Here is a 20,990-nt window from a genome sequence, read left to right on the forward strand (position 1 = left end):
TTCATATGCACGTAGCACAAGAAAATAAATTGAATTAACTATCTTATACTTGGAACCTTATCATTTTTCATATGCAAAGGAAATAAAAGTGTAGCTGACTGTGATTCGAGGAATAGTTAATTAAATTGTTCATGTAAACAAGACATACTCGGTATGGTGCTGGACTTATAAATTAAAACATATTCCATTATTTTGTTTTAAATGTTTTAAAATTAGGTACTTATTACTGATGATTTTTGCTCATAGATATCTAAAGTTATCATATTCGTCACGGGTAATATAACACGGGTATTATAATTTAACCTGCTATTTTTTAAATGGCCAGAATCACATCACACAGTTAAATACCTCACAAGTTACGGAGCAATTGTTAAATTGTTCTCGAGTGATTCATTCGGACTATAATGTAATATGACGTACATGATATTATGTACTTCAATATAATAAACCAGAAACGAATATTGATTAAACATTTTCAAAAAATAGCCAGGTATATTAAATTTAATATATTATCTTATTTTCATATTCCATAAACATTTACCCAATTTCCGTTAGAGAATTGACAAAGCTCTTAAGGAAAGGTGATCGGACTTTCATTACTTTGAAGGTCAACGCGTTTATCGCCAGGGCTAAAATCCTTGTTTTATTTTAACTCGGGTTTCAATAACCATAAAACCAGTCAGTCAGTCTCCTTACCGATATCCCCGCAAAAGAGAATAACAGCTATAGAAAAAAAAATGAAGGTGAAAATAATCGTTTACAAATACATTTAGCGGCCAATCTGAGCAAGGTTCAAATTGTTTCTTTTTAGAGCGGTCAAGTACACCGCATGTTACGTAGAATGACACAAATCCTTACTAGAATGCCGAGCTCGAGGTTGCCTGATGCTCAGTAAAGTGTTTGCTACGCACCGAGACACGCGTCCATTGATTCTTTCTCGAATGTTGTAACGTTACCGGTAGCAAAACATTTTGCATGTCTTGCCTGTGCGATTGTGTGATTAGTGTTAAATATAGGTGACGCAAAATAATTAAATCGCTTTAAGGGTTAAGGTAAACCTTAAGTTCATACGTTGTATATAGTTCCATATATTATATATTCTTACGTAGTGTTCGTTTTGTTTATACGAAAAAATTTGAATGTCGTGCTTTCGTAAATATATTAGTGAGTATTTAACATAAACAATACAACCATAGAACGATCGAATTGTTTATTAATAATTATATTATTGATATTTTAACTAATAATAATAAATTAATGAAAGAACACATAAGATAAGACTTATTTAAATGAATCATTCCTTTAGGTTTAAAGACTCTTACCTCGTCTCGAGAGTTAACAATGATAAGTTTATTGATGTCCATATCACTCGTGCTATCGTCTTAATTATACCGAACATTATGACGTCATAACGATGGATTAATTTATGTAGCGAAGATGTATAACAAATTAACAGATTTATAAGATGTAGAAAAATAAAAAACAATTCTGTATTCTTTTATAATTATGTTTTTTTAATCTGTGACAAATCGGGAATTTTTCAGTCAAAACACAGAATTAGTGTTAGTAGTTAATACAATTAATCGTTTTTTTTTTTTAATTTTACATCCGTGAGTATTTTTTAAACATTTTACTATTATTTTAATATGATTAATTTAGTATCAGGCTTTTAATTCCTACACAATTCTAATATTTAATTCAAAGTCAAAAACGTACCATGTTACGTAATTTTTGTTAGTATGATTACTTAGCTTATGCTCAATATAAACAAACATATTATTATATTATTATTACTGTTACTACAAACGGTTAGTAATAATACAGATTTTGATTGTCAATTGTTTTGTCCTATCACTAACGAAATATGTACGTAAATAATGTAATAATATATTATTTATTCAAACAGAAATAACCACAAATGGTCATATCGTCACAAAATATTTTAATAATTCTTTAGAGACTGTATAATTTTATTTCCTTAAAATTTTGCCACGTTCAGATATTTTATAATATATTTATAAATTATTATTAAATAGGAATACATAGCTCTAGTTACCCATAGAGTAAACGATGGCTTCCTTACAATAAAATGTGTAGTTTTTAATAATTACATAATAGATATATATATATAAATATTATAATAAAATTTGGTATTCATCCCTCCGTTTCTACTGTAATGCATTTGCACGACCTCGACTACATGTGTTATTTATCTGTAAATATGTTTAACGATGACCGGCAAAAGGTTTAATCGATTCGGTTCATGTAAACTATATTGTATCGGGGTCCCAGGTTGTTCTATCAGATATTCGGGAAAATTTATTTGAATTAGACTATTATCAATTAATTTTTTTCATGGATTTAGTTTCATATCTCAAAAACGTGACAACAATTTAGATCATTTAACATGTTATAGTAAATGGATTCACACTTCTTTTTTATATAAATCGGTTGAGTAGTATTATAGTACCGAAGCTGGCATAAACGTTCACTTACTGACGTTCGTCCACTTCCCGATAACTTAAGCAATATCTCTGACGGGTAATATCTCCTCACTACAGCTCCATTACAGAGTATAAATTGTAATTTCTATTTAGTTCAGAAAATATTAACATTACAACGATAATTTCAATAGAATAAATACTATGACGCAAATAAATTTAGATAATCGATTAGATTATCTTTTCTCATGTTTTTGGGTTAAAAAAATTCACTGTGACTTATTGATAAACCGAAGCCATATTTATATACTTCGATGGACACTTATCTTTGTACCAATGATATTTTTGGCAGAAAAAAATAGTTTTTTGTTTTTTAATTTTTGGCAGTCGTTTTTTCTTGCAAATATTTAAATATTAATCTATACATTCAATTAATACAATATATTAATATAAACAAAAAATATTGTACAGACAACTGGGTGTTAGGACCTCCAAATGACCTCTCGGTAGCGGATTCTGAGGCAAATAAATGACTTCATTATATACCATATTATATTTTGTTATAATAAAGCATTTTTAAAACATCTGTTTTAATGAATAGATATTTAATCTAGCTAGTGAGCCGGCATCGCAAACATACGCGTGAATGAATGCATAAAAACAAATATATAATTGCGATAACTCTATGTTTTTCTTATGATTGTGATGAACATCACCGAGGTAAGTTGTCGTGGGACATGCATTAAAACCGTATCTATCATTGTTTATCATAATTATGTGTTTAGACGTGTTAAATATTATATGATATTTTATACTACAAAAGCAAATAAAATGGCCAATATCAAAGTTTTATCATAATTTAATTATATTCAATACAACTTCAACTATATCAAACCGATCTATATCACCCACAAAAGACGATGATAAACTAAGAGTCCGACTACGTTTACGTTTCATTTTTAATCACAAGAACAGGAAAACCACACAATCGTCGAGGAATTTATTTCTCCGGCCATCAAAGAGATATTAAAACTGTTCTTCATTATAACCGACCGTCAGATATAATTAAAAAAAACTCAGTAATAATTAATTAATTGCAAAGAGATTATTAAAATCTTTCAATTTTTCAATCAATTCTACCAAATAACGGAAGCGTTTATCATATGCTTATGTATACATATTTGATTTAATAAAAAAATATAAATCTCATATATTAATAACGTAAGCCGATTTGTCCCAGTGATTATGGGGCGATAGCTGCACATAAAAAATCGGTTATGGTCTCTAAATAAAGAGGATTCTTAATGGCATTTTACTAAATTTTTACGAATTAATAAAGAATTTATTTGAAAAAAGTTACTGGCCGGTTAGAGGGCGGCCCTATGGATGTATAAGAAAAAAATGAAAAATGTAAACGAAATTAAAGTAAATTATTTTCGACGAACTCCAATTCTAACTGAACTAATGTGTATACAATTTGATATTAAAAAAATCGTTTAAAAGAGGTTTCATATTTTTTGCGCCAAATGTGTCTTGCAGTCTACAATTAAAACAAAACCTCTCATAAGTTTCGAAATTCCTAAAAAATCTTTGGAATAAACGCGAAATTTCGCGAGAGACGAACTAGTCAATATTTATTGTTTGCTATAAATTCGGAATTAGAAACAAATGTTTTTTTTTTTTAAATAACATTTTAAAGTTGTTTTAATAATATATTCAAATTTTAAATAATTTTTCTGCCACTGATGGTGCTCCAGCAATGAAAGAGCGTCCTAATGGTTCCATATCGCACTTGCAACAAGCAGTACCAAATGTCGAATACATTGCATTACTCATCAACAACATTTGGTAACAAAAAAAAAAGGAACGTCTGCGTACGTCGCTTCGTTACTCATTTATCTCGAGGCAACCAACAAGAATAATCAAAGCAAAGTTTCATATCGATCGGATTAGTAGAATTTACGTGATTTTAGAATCAAAGAAACCATAAAATAAGTTCGTTCTGTATTACGAAATAATTACCAATTTTCCACAATCACAAGGTCAAAACTCTTAAAACCATGATGATGTTGTGTCTAAATAAAGCTCCGCTGTGAAATAAGTCTATGTGGAAATCGTTATAACAAGGTTAGCGAGTAAATAGTCTATTGATATTATAATATAATGGCGACTTAATGTTTTCTCATAGATATTTCTTAGAATTTTTTCTACACTCCAACTAACCAGTAATTACACAGTGATCCGAGTTGGTCTAGTCAATAGAAATGGCTCCATTTGTGTTTATAATTCAACACGTGCTCCGCCTCGTGAGATTACCTTCATAGATGTCTCGGAAAAAAATCTGCCTCATATATATCTACGAATCCACCACCGCGTAGTACAGTAGACTAATAAAATAATACTCAAATTTTCTCTTCTCCAATCTTTAAACCTGACTACTCCATCACCTTAGTATGATTTACTTAGTCTATATACTCGGAACATATCGCGATATATGAACTGACTATTGTCAAAAGATTATTTCATATCGAGACTAGCGCTCACACACTCGCATAACACCTTTATAAGTTATAAAAGGACATGTTGTAGTCAAAATCCATTTAGACTATTGTGTTATTTTAAATATTTATTTTTTGCTAATGAGTTGGCGCGGCCCTGTCACGAGTATAAATAATAAAGCTACACGCTCATGTGTAACAAACAAGCTTGCAGGTTGGCTTAGTCGAAACTTGAAAGTAGGTCACTTTATGATTTCTTAGCCTTTGTCTTGTCTCGCTTGCAATTTCTCAAACCAAATAATATAAGTAAAATAAATTTCATTACATACTATATATATAATAGAATATGATTGACAAATAATTTATTTCGAAAATTAAATTAATGTCGTTCTTCTGAACATCGGCAATTTATTCATATTCCTTTTTTTATATAATAAATTCTGACGCGGAATTCTGTTTATACGCTTAAAAAAAACCTTCTAAAATCTCGTCAATGATAAAGAAGCCAACATAATAAATGAGCAAGTATTCAAACCTCAATGTCACATACATTTAATGCATTAATATTCACAAAATAATTATATTTTAATTTGTATTAAGTAGGTAATTTCCGAAAAAAATAAATTATATCTGAAATTTATATTTTGATAAGCAAGTAAATTTATTTTAAACTTTAAATTATTTTAAACTTTAAATTATTAACAAAATAACCGGTCAAATAACACATAAGACCGATGACGTTTTTGTTTAAACCTTCTAAAAACTCATTGATTGATGTTTCATATTAATATGTCAAATCAATTCATATTAATATATCATAATATTAAAATGTCAATGTCAATTTTATAATTTAACAACTCCGAGGTATTATATGGAATAGTCGATAAGTCAGTTGTTAAAATATCGTGCAATTAATTATTTAAGTTCTACAAGTAATTATTTCAATTATATATAATAATATATCACGACTTCGACAGTAAATTTGTGATATTTTTATGTGATATATAATAAGCAAAAATTATAAATAATATCTAATATTTAAGATTTGGATGAAAAATAAAAAAAGTTTTTGTTTCGATTAAAAACACATCTTACTCAAAAATGAAAAATAAAAAGTAAATATTTACAAAATCTTTAGCAATAAAAATAGTAGACAACTAATTATAGAACAGGCGCTAATTGTGCTTACTATTACGTTATACGAAGTTACGATGCAGCTGAAGCTGTCCATAATGTAAAAATATATTGAAGCTGTCTGTGCAAATAACGACGACCTGTAATTTTTATGATGACGGAATCATACAGTGTGCGAATTTTAACACTAACTTTGCAATTTTTTTTTATTCATTGTATGGTTAACCTGTATGGTTAGGCGCAGTACAATGTGGCGTAATAGTCGAGTCGGTCAGTAGAACCTTGAAAACAGCGCAATGCACTTAAGCGCAAACGCCGTTTATCTCATCAGAGTGTAAAAACCTTAGGTACTAAAAATTAAAATGACATAAGTCTTCTTCATTGGACTGGTATGAACAGTGAGGTACGAAGAGAGATAAGATTGATGAGATACGATTGTTTATTACTATTGGCGATTAAGATATTTTCGTAGTTTTTTGTAGGTTGGAAGTAAACTGTATCTGTGGTGGATTCGCCAATATTTATTTGATATACCTATAACGTACATGTATATTGTTTTGAGTCTATTTTCGGTCTTTTTATGAAAAATCCTAAAGAAGTTAAATTTTCCAATTATTAAATGTAAAATTATACAGATTGTTACAATAAATTATTAAAACGATTATTATTCTTTATTTTCAGATATGCTGAAAAGTACATTTTTAATAAACCGGTAGAGAAACACCAACCTCTATCCCAATGATAAAGTATATTGCGCAAACGTAAACTGGACCAAAAACTATTTAGCGAGAGCGACTCTTACAACTATGGAGCAATACTTTATGGCCCTGGCGGCAGTTTTGTCGTTAGTCACTACAGGTACGTACGCTCTGATTGCTATAATTATGTCATTTAATTAAAGTTTTTATTTATTTTCCTTTAATCTATACGTCTGTGGGAGGCAGGTGAATAAATGGATCACTTTTTATATATATATTTTAATTTGTATTAACTAGGTCATTTAAGAAAAAAAAAACAATATCTGAAATTAACAATTTATATTTTGATAAGCAAGTAAATTTATAAATTTTAAAATAATTTAAAAACACATTTTAATATAATGTGTTTAACGCCTTGTCTAATTTCAAATACAACAATAACGGACTAAGTTCAGTTAAATTTAAACATTAGTAACTGTCAATATAGTAACCGGTCGTTTTCGCCAATAGACACCAGCAATTCGTGTATTATGAAACAACTCTCTACACTATTAAAGCGCAGGCAACGATGGGATTAAAAACGTTGTACCTGTAGTTTCACTGGCTGGCTCTGCCTTCAAAACTCAAACCTATTACTATTAAATCATTCGTGATGGATGTCGAGTATTGATGGTACCTCCTACTCATTATTTATGATAGCGTCACAATTCACAATCAATTTCTGATTTCGATAGTTCAACGATTAATATTTCTATTGCATAGTCGCAGTTGTTGCCTTGACCTCTTGGTTAAAACCAATTCATGGATAACAACTTTTTACAATAATCAAAGCGATGATACGCAATATGGAAGATACAATTAGTATAATTCGAATGTTACAAAACATTTTTTTTTTTGCTATACAGAATATTATCTACATAAAAAACTGTTTTAAATATATTATATAATATTGAATATGTTTATGTAAGCGTCTTAATTTCATTTTATAGTAAAAAGAGCCGATATGTCTTAGTTGGTAGAACATTTGGATCATAATGTTATAACGCATTTTTTTTGGTCATAGGTATGTGAATGGGCCTTAGGCCGCCTCCAATAGACACTGCCGCCGTTTTTCTTATAACCATTTCTTACATCGCCAACGCGCCACCTTGGGAACTAAGATGTTACGTCCCTTGGGCCTATAGTTATACTGGCCGACTCACCCTTTAAACCGAAACACAAAAATACAAAGTATTGTTGCTTGGCTGTAATTATGTGTGATAAGAATGATAAGTGCATGGTACCTACCCACACGCCGATAGATGAACAACTATCGACCAAGCCCAACCACTTGGTGGTAGAGCTTTGTGCAAGTAAAGTCTACATAATTTATAAATATAATATTTTTTTAAAAAAAATTATATTAGATATTTTGAAAAATAAGGTTATATTTATTTTGCGTGATGCGAAAATATTTGTGACACAATGTCATACATTTGATGCGGCATATATAAATAAATTTACAATTATAAAAAATGTTTATTCAATAAAATGCTTCCTGCATGCTAATACATGTTGCGGTCGTAATACATTTTTTAATCGACATTTTAATTTAGTTTACAAAAGCCTTGAGATGTTATTGAATACTGGCCTTTACTCAAGATTCTGTCGGCTTGAAGTTCATTTTATACTTCATATAGACTTCGGATTTTTATCATGACGAGACATGACTAAGATATTAAGTTGAAGCATAGTTTAAAGAAGGTTGGAAAGATCGTTGCAATATAAAATATTATTGTAATTCAGCACAACATATTTTAACTTGAGAGTGAGATACAGTTAAAAAAATCAAAATATACTTTATTCGAGAAGATTACATGGGTACAATATTGTTTTTTTTTTATGAAATACTTTTACAAGTCAATACGAAGTGAAACTTTTTTCGCAAAAATCCTTTTTTTGAATTAAAACAAATAATATTTTTATATTAACTATATAAAGATAGATTTTGTATTCGATATTTAAAATTTAAAGAAATCTGAATATGCCTTAATTATTGTTGCGTGCATGTTTACTATGAATACTAAAACTTATGCAAAGTTATGTATGTAAGAATTCCTTACATTGCTTATCGATAGGGAAGTTAATGATTATTCAAGCGTAGATCCTTCATTTAATGAAAATTAGTGGTGTTATGCTAAAACTGTCTATTAAAATGTATTATGCAGATTATATCCGCTAGAGTAGAGTTTATATCAATAAGTTACTGAAGAATGGTATTTTAATATGTAGATTCATTAATTATTAATTTAATTTAATGATTATACTTTTTTAACATTCCATATTTAAAAAATAATAATATATTATAGTTTATAATCTACTATATATTTTTAATGTTTAGTGTAAGCAAAAAAATAGTACATCGTTTTAATTATATTTATAGGCGTGTTGGATAAAATACCATTTCGCAAGGTTGTCTGGGACGACTTATTGGTGAGCCAGAAAACCGCATTTTTGTGTCGCATCAATACTTTCTTACGTCATACCATAATATTTGCATTTCTGAGATGAGAAACAATGTTCAGTATCAAATTTGCTAATAGAGTTTATATAACAAGTACACATCGCTGATTCCTAACGTGTTTTGTAAAACGCACGCCATGAATAATTATAATCTAGGTCGCCCACATGTGGAGAAACGATTGATACATTGTGTTGACAAAATTACTAGCCGTCCGAAAACGCGAACGAACGCTTAATTCGTAACGTTCACGGTAAATATTATGAACAATCGATTACGTGTATTGAATAAGTATTTTTTTATACAAATTTTATTCATACATAAATTAAATCACTAACAAATCAACATTATGATTAATTGATTTGGTATTGTGGTACAAAAGTTGATATAATACTTAATTTAATAATTCATGTTACTTTGTCGTTAATCGGACGAAGTAATAATAGTCTGGAATAGCATAAATGTTACTTTTTAAGTTTTTAGTTACTATTCTCTATTCCAACGCATATGGAAAATGATTTGACATATTTATATACAAAGTATTTATTAGATGTAATAACTAATATATTTTTAAAATTTTATATCGTGTATAATATAAGTAATCCTTTTCTTTATAAACAAATCATATCGATTTGAACTCGACTTAATGTTTTAATCTGTACTAATGTAACAAAGAAGTGATTTTTTTGTATGTATGTAGATAATTTGCAGAACGAATAACCAAAGACCAAATTTGTTTAACGGTTGCAAATTACATTTCTCCTGAGTGCTATAGTATCAATTATATTTATATCATATCAAATTCTTTATTAATATACTACATTCGTGTGATTGTAAACGTAAATGTTTAATTAACATCATATGGAAATATATTATAATAGTTATTATTTTAAAGTGGATGATAAAACGAGTGAATCATGCTGATGAACAGGTTTACATTATTTAAATCAGTTTTTTCAACGTATTTGTGTGTCTGTATGTGTAAGTTTAGTCACTCAAAGATGTATTTAAATGTCTAAACATTTTAATAATTACTCAATATATAGTTTGCCTTACTACGCCACTAAATAAATCATACAATATTAATGAAAAAAGAACAATAGGTGCAGCTATGGCAATGATTCTGTATCCAGTTGTTGGATCTCGGAAATCATAGCATAAGGCATGGAAAGTCCTGCTTCTTTGTAAACACATAGATCCTGGACTCCCAACCTCATATATAGACTCGTCTGAGTCACATCTTGACTCGCTTTCATCGATAAATTTATATCTGGCCACCAAACGGGCGACCATGCCTCTAGTTCCATTTTCATAATCGTCAAGTTGTTTTCTTACCCAACCACGTTCGTATATTTTAGCCAAACTGTCCACGCCCCAAATAGACTTTGATTTCGTTGTTGCATGGAATGATTTCCCTTTAAGATCTAATACATTGTTTAGAGAATTATTTATTCGTGTCTTTTTTAAAACACTGTTCCATTTTATTCCTAAAGAAGACAAAAATGTAGAATTTGTAATATTTTCATTATTGCGCAGAAATTCTATATCGTTGTGCCCAATCAAGCCACAGAATAACTTCGTTTGCAAATAAAACGGTGCACCTGGAGAAAAGTTACAAACAATTCTAACATCGCCGTTGGATCTTTCGCCATAGGCACAGCCAATTTTACTCGTTTTGGCCCAAAGTAGTTGGACTGTATTGAAAGTTTTTACTGTAGTACGACCGCAGTGAATATCTGTTTCAATTAATTTTTCTCCTGCACTAGAAAACCAAATATGGAGACATCCAACAATAGGATAAATGAAACACTCTGCTCTGGGTGTGCTGCAAACAAAACTTGCACTTATTTTCTGTAAAAAAAACTTTCTTAAACCCGTGAACATTATCATACTTACCAATGTGACATCGTTTTCGACACTCGTAAACAGCAGTACTTCATATATTTCGTACATTCTAATTGAGAAACTAGATGCCCATCAAGGGCGGAACATGGAGCGGCTCCTGGTAAGCACTGGCTGAGCCAGGCTTCGGCCATTCTTTCAAGATCATAATCATATGTGATTTGTTTCATGTTTGCGGCGGTAGGTAGATGTGAATATCTTTTAGCTAAACCATTAGCGACTCTATTACGCATCGCATTTATTGTACTAATTATAGTTAATTGATCTAAAATAGAAGGCACAAGTACCTTAAAATTTTTATCACATATATTTGATATATCGTTATTTGAAAACAAACAAAGGGTATGGTCGCCATAGCAGGGCTCTACTTCGCACCATTTGTTTATAGAGTGAGACATTAAAGGATCAGACGGTTTAAACTTTGACTGTACTTTAGTCCAGGGATCTATGACGTTTATTAAATTTCCACCATATATCAAAAAAACGTCAGACTTCTTCTTCTTAGTACCCAATTCACCATATAAAATAGGCAGCTCCCAACAAGGAAACTCCTGAGGCACGTACCATACATTATCGTCGGCGATATTCTTGCTTATTTTTAGACTACTTTCAAAATCGACTGCTGGTTCTAAGTTAAAAAATCGTCCGTTCGGTGTATCGTTACTATACATATACTTTTCATTTTTTTTATTCGCTGTATCGGATGATGATTGAAGACGTAATATTTGATATACATCTTCTTCATAATCATACTTGTAATCATATTCTTTGAATGTCTTTAAATTAGTCATAGACTTTGGAGTTATCGGAAGAACTTTGACATTGTTTTTTAAAATATGAATGTTATCCGTATTGTCACTAATAGCGGAGACATTAAGCGGGACTACAGCTTTTGCAATTTTATAAGGAAATTTTATACCGTCTCTTTCAATATTACTTTCAGTACAGTCCAAATTACTAGACGAATTACTAATAGCATTTGAAAGTGTTAAAATTTTTACGTTTGACAAATTATTGGATCCAACTGTTCTTCGAGCATTTTCTTCACTAGAATCGATTTGATACGAATCGTTTAAATTGTCTTCGTCATTGTAATATTCTATATCGATATTATAAGAATTAGGAGTAAATATAATCAATGTGAAAATAATTATATTTAATACTAACATCAAATATTCAGACATTTCAGTGACCAACTTGATTGTGATCACATTTTTATTTTTATTTTTTTGTATAAGACGTTCAAAAAGTAATATCAGTGTACAAAATTGCGAGACTTTAATATTTTTAAAATCTGGGGAAAGATAAAATTTTATATTCATTGCAATAAGAATAAATTGATTATGAATTTAGTCAGAAAAAGAGCTTTCAAGAATGGTCATACACGACGAATGCGTAATATGAACTACCGTGGGCGTCGAAGAAAATGCATGATTCATAGTCCATAAACAATTTATATTGTTAAATTTAAAACAATATATACATAATCAAACGGAACATTTTTGCCACATAATATATTTATCATCGAACATTTCATTTGTTATGTATTTTCTTATTGCTTTTAAAATATTACTTTAACTTTAAACTGATTATTACAGCTTTTACAGCTAATACATTATAATAATGTTCCTTTAATGTCTTCTTTCAAAACGAATCTTTAAGAAAACGATTCGCATGTCGTCTTATTCATAATAATATTTGTTGTTGTTCGTTTGTTTTTCCGGGTTAACGTAAAAAAATACTCATTCGATTAATGTGGAGCTTTAATATTATTTTAGATTTTATTTTATATTAAGAATTTAATAATTATATATAATATCACAAATTTATAAAATAACAGATTCATGGCACTTTGTATGTGATAAGTGTTGATCTAAAATTTCTACAGAATTTCTGTGATCATAAGTAATCATAAGTAATAGACAAAAGTTGCTTCAGTAACAGCAACCATTGCTATTTTCTAATCAAAAACAGTTTGCAATCAAAGCAAAATATAACTTTTGCTAAGACCATTTTCTGTAAACTTTGCTGTTGAGTGACAGTGGCGTACCGCACGCTAATCTCAATGACATGTACAGGCGGATTATGAATAAACCGTATATTTGCTATAATATTTGTTTTTATCGAAAGTAAGGAAATATAATATCAAATCTTTATTTAAAAACGAAAACGTAACAAATCGAAAGGTTGGAATCAGTTGGCTATATAAACAGTAATGTTTCTTTGCATCTCCCGTATGATTTTATGTACCACCGATTGACTCGAACATTTGTATAGTTGTTGTTAACTTACATGAACGTTTTTGACATAATACCATCATTGCTTACCGGAAGAATAAGAGGCATTGGTTTCGATGTTGGAACTAGCTAGTAATAAATAAATAGGAAGTGAGTAAATCGATTAACAAAATGTTAAATTATAATGTAATCATCAAAGAAGGAAATATCGAACGATGTATACGAATATAAATATTATATATATAATAAAACAGATAATAAGAACATAACGAAATTATTTAAAGACCCAAAAAAAAAAAAACTCTCAACACAGACGCGAAACAGTATTGATAGCGTTTATTTTAATTTTTTATTAGGTTCTGATTCAAAAGAATCTAATCTTCTCTCAGAGTACTTGTAATATTTAGTTTTCATTATGTTTTCAGAAGTGACATCACTACAGTGCTACCAGTGCCTTATCAATCCACCCCCTGGCCAGTATTACAACACGACGAAACGGCTTTGCATGCATTTCGACAAATCTGATAAATTCGTCGTCGACTGTCCTTTCTCTACAATGTGCATGAAGCAAGAATTTCATCTTGACATACAAAATGGAGGTGAGTTACGAATCCTTAATATTTTTCTCTTTTTAACAATTTCACCCTACAAATTCGTAATCATAGACGAATATTTAATCTTCTTACTCGATTATACGTTTATTGATCGGCAAGTATTAGTAGCAAGGACAAAATTTCATGAACCAAACACGAACAGTAACGCAACAAAAAAATAACGACTCGGGTCTCGGTCAAGGGAAGTGTTCAAGTTATTTACACGCTGGTTTTTTATTGCAAATTATCGTATATTTTATAATTCTAGACTTCCGTAATGTTTTATGTATTTATGAATAACATTGTGTTATTTCACTGTATAAATTTAGTGTATAAACTTTTCACATGAAAGTTATATAGTCGGACTGATTAATTAAATCTCAAGACAGAACCTGGTTTTATTTGTTTGTCTTTAAATGGATGTCAGTTATGCGTGTGTGTGAGAGAGTGAGTGTTTTTGTGTGTATATGTGTGTAAAATACATGCAGTTAACAAAACGATTTCCCAGGCGGCAACGCTAAGGAGGATTCCTTGGTGATGGTGTGAAATGACTCCTGAACATTATACGGTTGGTCTAAGCGCCGGGTTCAGATGAACACAAATACGTTAACAGTAAAGCAGTGTAAAATTGGAAGTTGGTGGTGAGGACATACTTAACTGGACCCACGCCACGTTTTATATAACAATTGGATCAGATTAATTTTCTATGATAAATAATAATTGTTTTTCAGTAAGAATCACAGGAGTTCTACGAAATTGTGCAACCCAGAAACACGACTACCACGACTATAAGAACGGCACATGGTCACCTAAGACGGAAATATTAGAGCCTTATGAAGAGGGATGCTCTCACACCGACGACAAAGGGGAAAGGACTACTCCAACAAGGTGAATAATACTTTGCGAATTTTTTTCTCGTTTCAAATTGACTTAATATTATATTATTATAGATATATTTTCACATTAAATTTTCACATTAAACTTTGGCCATAGAATATTCATGTACTCTTAACAAAACTTATTGTTAAACGTTAATAAAATTTCAAAAACTAACGAAGTAACTAACGTATCTTAATTAGATAAAATAAAAAAATATCTTATGTAACAAATAAAAATAAAAATATAATAGAGATTTGTATCGTTCAGCAATTAATTAAAGTAACCTTGAAATAAAATTAAAAAAAAAGAAAAAAATAGAAAATAACGTGATAATTTTAAAATAATGAAAAGTGTATGAAGACATTTACGTGTTTCTCGTCGATTGCTTATAAATAATAACCTTCAAAAATTTAACATTTAAGGTCAAACGATTGTAGAAACGGACAGGTGTTTTACGTACCTATACATTATTTAACATATATAAATATATTTTTATTTTATTTTTATTAAGAAAGCAAACAATGACATTAAAAAATATTAAATGACAAATATATATAACAATTCACCATTTAGATGCTCTTATGTTTAATAGTTCTTATGTTCGTATTTTATCCGTATTATCATTCTAAAACAAGGTCGTCGTATAGTTTAGTATAAATTGTACTTGCTCTTACATCATAGAGTTTATTTATTATGAATGAATCTGTTACTGTACGTCTTCCCGATCGGTCAAACTTCAAGACCAGCAATCTGCGCAGGAGATATTTTATATAAAAGATCCCTTTTTAATTTTTTCACTCTCATAGTCTATCTATATATAACACTATCAAATTCCTAACACCGGGCAGAATGACAGAAAAACCAAATAACTGATAATACTTTTAACTAAGATTCGAACCCAGAACCTCGAGATCTGCGGTCGTAAAAGAGAAACGAGGCAATTTTTTTGCTTTCATTTTCGCAACATTAAATATGAAGTCTTAGATTTAAGGTTATATCGTGTTTTGTCAGTGTCTCTAGGTATAAGGTTAACTTAATTCTACATTTTATGCAAATGTAAATCAACAAGAATCCTTTATTACTGAATAATTTGTATCATTTCAGATACTGCTACTGTCGGGAGAACCTATGTAATTCGTCAACAAACACAAACCACGAGGGATACACTGACATCATGGGAGTCATAATGGTGTTTAATCTAATGAAATATATAAACAGTCTTAGGTAGTCAAAGACTTCAGTAGGTTTATTTGGAATTTTAACATTTGTATGTGTGTACGAATCAGCTTAATTAAATCATAAAATAAATTATTATTTATGAAAATAATTATTAAGATATCGATATAATGACAATGCAGAAGCATGTAATGCAACGATTTTTAATTACACGAAGGCATATTTTTGAGAGCCGAGATGGCCCAGTGGTTAGAACGCGTGCATCTTAACCGATGATTTCGGGTTCAAACCCAGGCAGGCACCACTGAATTTTCATGTGCTTAATTTGTGTTTATAATTCATCTCGTGCTCGGCGGTGAAGGAAAACATCGTGAGGAAACCTGCATGTGTCTAATTTCAACGAAATTCTGCCACATGTGTATTCCACCAACCCGCATTGGAGCAGCGTGGTGGAATATGCTTCATACCTTCTCCGCAACGGGAGAGGAGGCCTTAGCCCAGCAGTGGGAAATTTACAGGCTGATTATGTTATTATATGTTATATTTTTGAAGGCGCGCCGGTTTCAACGATATTATTAACCGAATGCTAATTGAACATTAGATGTTATGTTAGAAAAACTATCCTGTAAGAAACTAATATGACTTGAGGTTCGACTCGATCGAGTGTAATTTTATAAATTATAATCGATATCGCATAACACCTTCTTCGCATCATGCTGTTAGTGACTGCCGGAGCAACGTGCATTCAGTACCTTGCAATGACGCAAAGGCTGGACACAGTCCTCCTCAATGCCTAATAAGGTTTAAAGCTTATTCAACTTTTGATTCGGTGTATTTTGGTGGACACGTGATATATATGTGGCAGAATTTAGTTTGACACTATCATGTATGTTTCCACACGATGTTTTCCTTCACCGTTGAGATCGATATGAATTACTATAAATACGAAATAAGCACTTGACATTGACATTAGTTATGCAAATTTCAAATTTACAATTTAAGTTAGGCTGAGGATAGTACCCATAATTAAGCTTGAGTAAGAAACGATTTGTGATATGGTGTTAGTCAATTACAATAGTTGGTGGAAGAGAGGATAAAATGTAAATAAATAATGATTATGATAACGTTCTTTATTATACAACACAAAGATGTAAAATTTACGATTTTAATGACGTAAATATATATATGATGCACAATAAGACGGTCCAACATAGTTGTGTGTAATAAACCTACACTAAAAATGTATAACTTATTGTTTTTATTGGCATTCAATTTTGAGTTTTTAATAAACACAAATAAAAATATTATATTTAAAAAAAGAATAGATTCCGATGTTTTATTTAAATTTGCAATATAATGAAGTGCCAAATATAAGTAGTTATATAATGATTAAGATAAATTCCTGTATGTATTCATAAACGTTAAACATTTTCAAAGTTACATTGTATTTATTTTATGTGCTTATTATCGAAATATCAATAACCGAAATAAATAATTAAACAACGAAATAAATATCTTGGTAATAAATTATTTATTATTTTATACATATGTTCCTATTATCTGTTCCAATTTGTGTAAACAGTGAAAATATATTAAATATTTATTCACATAAAGATGATGTTTTTATAATGAATACTTCTCAACCTACATTTATATACATAGTATAAAACAAAAAATATTTCTGCGATAACCGACATGTTTATTGATTATTATTTTGACCATTTATATATATTTATTAAAAAGAGTCAAGTTCAATAATTAATAGAAAGATATCGAAGTGAATTGTCAATGTTGGTGTACATAGCAAATCAGCAAAATAAGACGTGATGCAGTTTAAGAGAATTAATTATTAGTTTAATATAAGTCGAAGACAATTTTTTACATTAAATCTATTAACAAGAATGCATCTACCCATCGAAATAAACAATAAAAAATACTTAGGAAAGGATCTTAGTGGACTATAACTTGCATTGCTTGCTTGCTTATTTCACCGCCCAACAGTTTTACCAAAAAACAATTTATATGCATTTATGAAATTTTAACCATTACTTATATAACCAATACGACACCAATCTCGGGAACTGAGATGTTACGTCCCTTGGGCCTGGAGTTACACTGGTTCACTCACCCTTCAAAACGGAACACAATAATACTAAGTCTTACTGCTTGGCGGTAGAATATATGATGAGTGAGTAACTACCCGGATAAGTTTGCATGCACAATGCACAAAGCCTTACCTAGGTTATTTTATTGTCATACGTTAATTTATCCATCAGGATACCTACATATTATATATTGCTTTATCTAGGCCTGAATCAAAATAAGAGATAAATTAACGTACCTACAGTTTCCTATAATGTTAAATTTATTCTTGTGATTCGTATTTTAAAACTATTATAAATAGTTTATACTACAATATGTATGAATTGTATAGTAGTTTTATTACATTATAACTCAACGGTATACAAACGGCGTAGTAAGATGAAATCATAAGTAGATATTAAAATATAGTATTTAAATATCGACGACACAAAAACACATCTCTGTTAAGTTTACTTGAATAAAATTGATTTGATTTGATAAATGAGCTTGATTCAGAAAAGAAAAGATTATTTATTTTAGTATTGTATATACCTATAGTCCTATATTTCTAGATCTTAATTTCGCCAATTGTTAACTAATTTTGAAGCATGTTTTATCATTGAAGAAATTATAATAATAGTTAAAAGGACACCTAATATAAATTCAATGTATAATATCTATATCTATATATCACTAGGGACGGAAAATTTGGGATTCGACCGAGGCCCTACATTAAAATTGAAAAGTGAAAGTGTATTTACAAAGAAAAATGTCGCCGAAGGTTGGCTACGAGAAATCACTATAAGCCATAACATTGACTTTGCGCTCCATTTTTTTCTGTTATTCTTATGTCATCTGTTTTTTACACTGGATATCGGGGTTTTTTAAAATATATAACTAGAAACTTAAAAAAATATATACGCTTCGCATTTGAAAATTCCCGGTAGTGTGTGTAGTAATTACTAATTGGTTAATACGATTTGTCAATAATAATTAATGTGACAGCACTTTTGAAGGATTAACATAACGACGCGTCGTTTCGCACTATCGGAAATTTGCATTTGCTTTTGATTTCGTATTGACTTTTGTTGCTTCACTATAATATTACGCGCGCTCCATTGTCCTTTTGTTTTATAATAACTTTCGGAGTCGTTCAAGTCGAAATAGAAATTAATGGAAGGCCAGCATTATTTTATATGTTTTTATATATTACTCTGGTTTTAACCGCGATCGTAACCTCTATTTTGACGTTATCCGACGTTTCGAAATACTTGCATCTGCACGGGCTAGTGGTCACGAGCTGACCAAATACTGTAGGTAAGCCAAAAGCGTAGAGAAACCATTCTTGCCGCAAGATTGCTTACGTTAACTTACTTTTAAAAATTAAATTAAATGAATTTAAAAATTATAAAAAATAGGTTTAATAATGATGGTATTTCAATTATATCACAACCAATTAAAGAAATATTCTATAACAGTTGGCTTTGTATGCTTTTATATGTTTTCGCAAAACTGCTTATCTAACTAATATCAAACTATGTTATTACGGTTGATTGAAAATGTTCATAAAATATTTGATAAAAGTAAAAAAATGTATGCCTTCTCCGTAGCAATGATACCTACTTCCGGTATATAATATTCTAGTATATATGTATTAAGTCAAAATCAAAATATACTTTATTTAAATCGACTCTTATAAGAACTTTTGAATATTCATATCACATGATAAGTTAAAATAGAAACTACTAAGAACTGACAAGAAATTGGTTACTGATCTTAACCATTTAAAAAAAATGGGGTTTATCAATTCTGTCTTTTTCTGTTTGTTGCTTCAGAATGCCTTCATACACATATAGGTACATACACGATTTGTTATTTTTTTTTTGCGAATTTGAATGCGAATATAATATAGTTCTATTGTACTAAATTATCTTATCGAAATGTTATATAAGTCACAAACTTTTGATTAAAAAGCCTATATATAAATATAATTATATACAGAATGAAACATTAATAGCTTTCCTAGTCGTCATTTACATTTTTATATAGTGACATTTAAGCCAGACAGACATTATTAATGTTGGAAGTAGATACAAGTCACGAAACGACACTCCTGTATATAATTAAAATCAATAATGAAACGTAGTAAAATAAAGGTTAAAAGAGCTCTCGTTTATTAATTAAATATTGCTCGAAGCCTTACCCACTTTCGTGCAGAAACTACTGATGCTCATAAATATTCATATGTGTACATATTTTAGACTCGATTATACATATTACGGCACATTTAATATAAATATATAGTAGCTGATTGTCCCGAATCCGTCTGGGAGAAATAAGAAATTTATTTCCTGGTCTCAGTGCCACCTAGAGGGTTCAATTTAAGCCATCCGGGTGAGTCCACTCGTTTCCTACAAACCAAATGGTCTAGACCTTGCAAGTCAAAACGAAATGACCAGGTAGCTGAAGGTACTTGTGAGAATATCCAGCCTGACCTAGGCCAGCTAGAAAGACCCCACAGTAAATACGCCTAAAAAAGTGTCAAAATCGGTCCTTGAGGAGTTCAGTTACACACGTACAGAAGGTTTATATATATCAATCTTCGTATATATATACCACTGAGTGAATCATCACGAGATCTCTGAAACCGTCTGAAAGTCCGATTAACTTGAATTTAGCATAGTTATTTCTTTAGCGATGTAGGTACGCACAGTAAGAAAGGATTTTTGGAAATTTCAAGGGCTGGAAGTAAGCTATATGCTCAGCTCTGCTATCAGTCGTACGAAGTCGGCACTCACTAGTCTTTTTAAACTTAAAATAGATGCTACGAGCGTTAACAATATTACCCTC

At 30.1% G+C, this 20,990-nt stretch overlaps 3 protein-coding genes across 3 annotated transcripts in view; 1 reads left to right on the forward strand and 2 right to left on the reverse strand.

Moving 5' to 3' along the window:
- LOC113404568 (rabankyrin-5) overlaps positions 1–20,990 on the reverse strand; it is a 47,022-nt gene that overhangs the window by 11,996 nt on the left and 14,036 nt on the right. The gene's annotated exons all lie outside the window — the stretch shown is intronic.
- LOC113404573 (uncharacterized) lies at positions 861–16,281 on the forward strand. The gene is made up of 5 exons (XM_026645496.2): positions 861–1,052; positions 6,755–6,931; positions 13,836–14,009; positions 14,735–14,891; positions 15,987–16,281. The coding sequence occupies exons 2-5, from the start codon at positions 6,880–6,882 to the stop codon at positions 16,108–16,110; spliced, it is 507 nt and encodes a 168-aa protein (XP_026501281.1). The 5' UTR covers positions 861–1,052; positions 6,755–6,879; the 3' UTR covers positions 16,111–16,281.
- On the reverse strand, positions 10,245–12,357 carry LOC113404571 (uncharacterized). The gene is made up of 2 exons (XM_026645493.2): positions 11,168–12,357; positions 10,245–11,096 (listed from the first exon to the last, which is right to left on the reverse strand). The coding sequence occupies exons 1-2, from the start codon at positions 12,355–12,357 to the stop codon at positions 10,307–10,309; spliced, it is 1,980 nt and encodes a 659-aa protein (XP_026501278.2). The 3' UTR covers positions 10,245–10,306.

This window comes from Vanessa tameamea, chromosome 21 (assembly GCF_037043105.1).
Source record: "Vanessa tameamea isolate UH-Manoa-2023 chromosome 21, ilVanTame1 primary haplotype, whole genome shotgun sequence".
NCBI lineage: Eukaryota > Metazoa > Arthropoda > Insecta > Lepidoptera > Nymphalidae > Vanessa > Vanessa tameamea.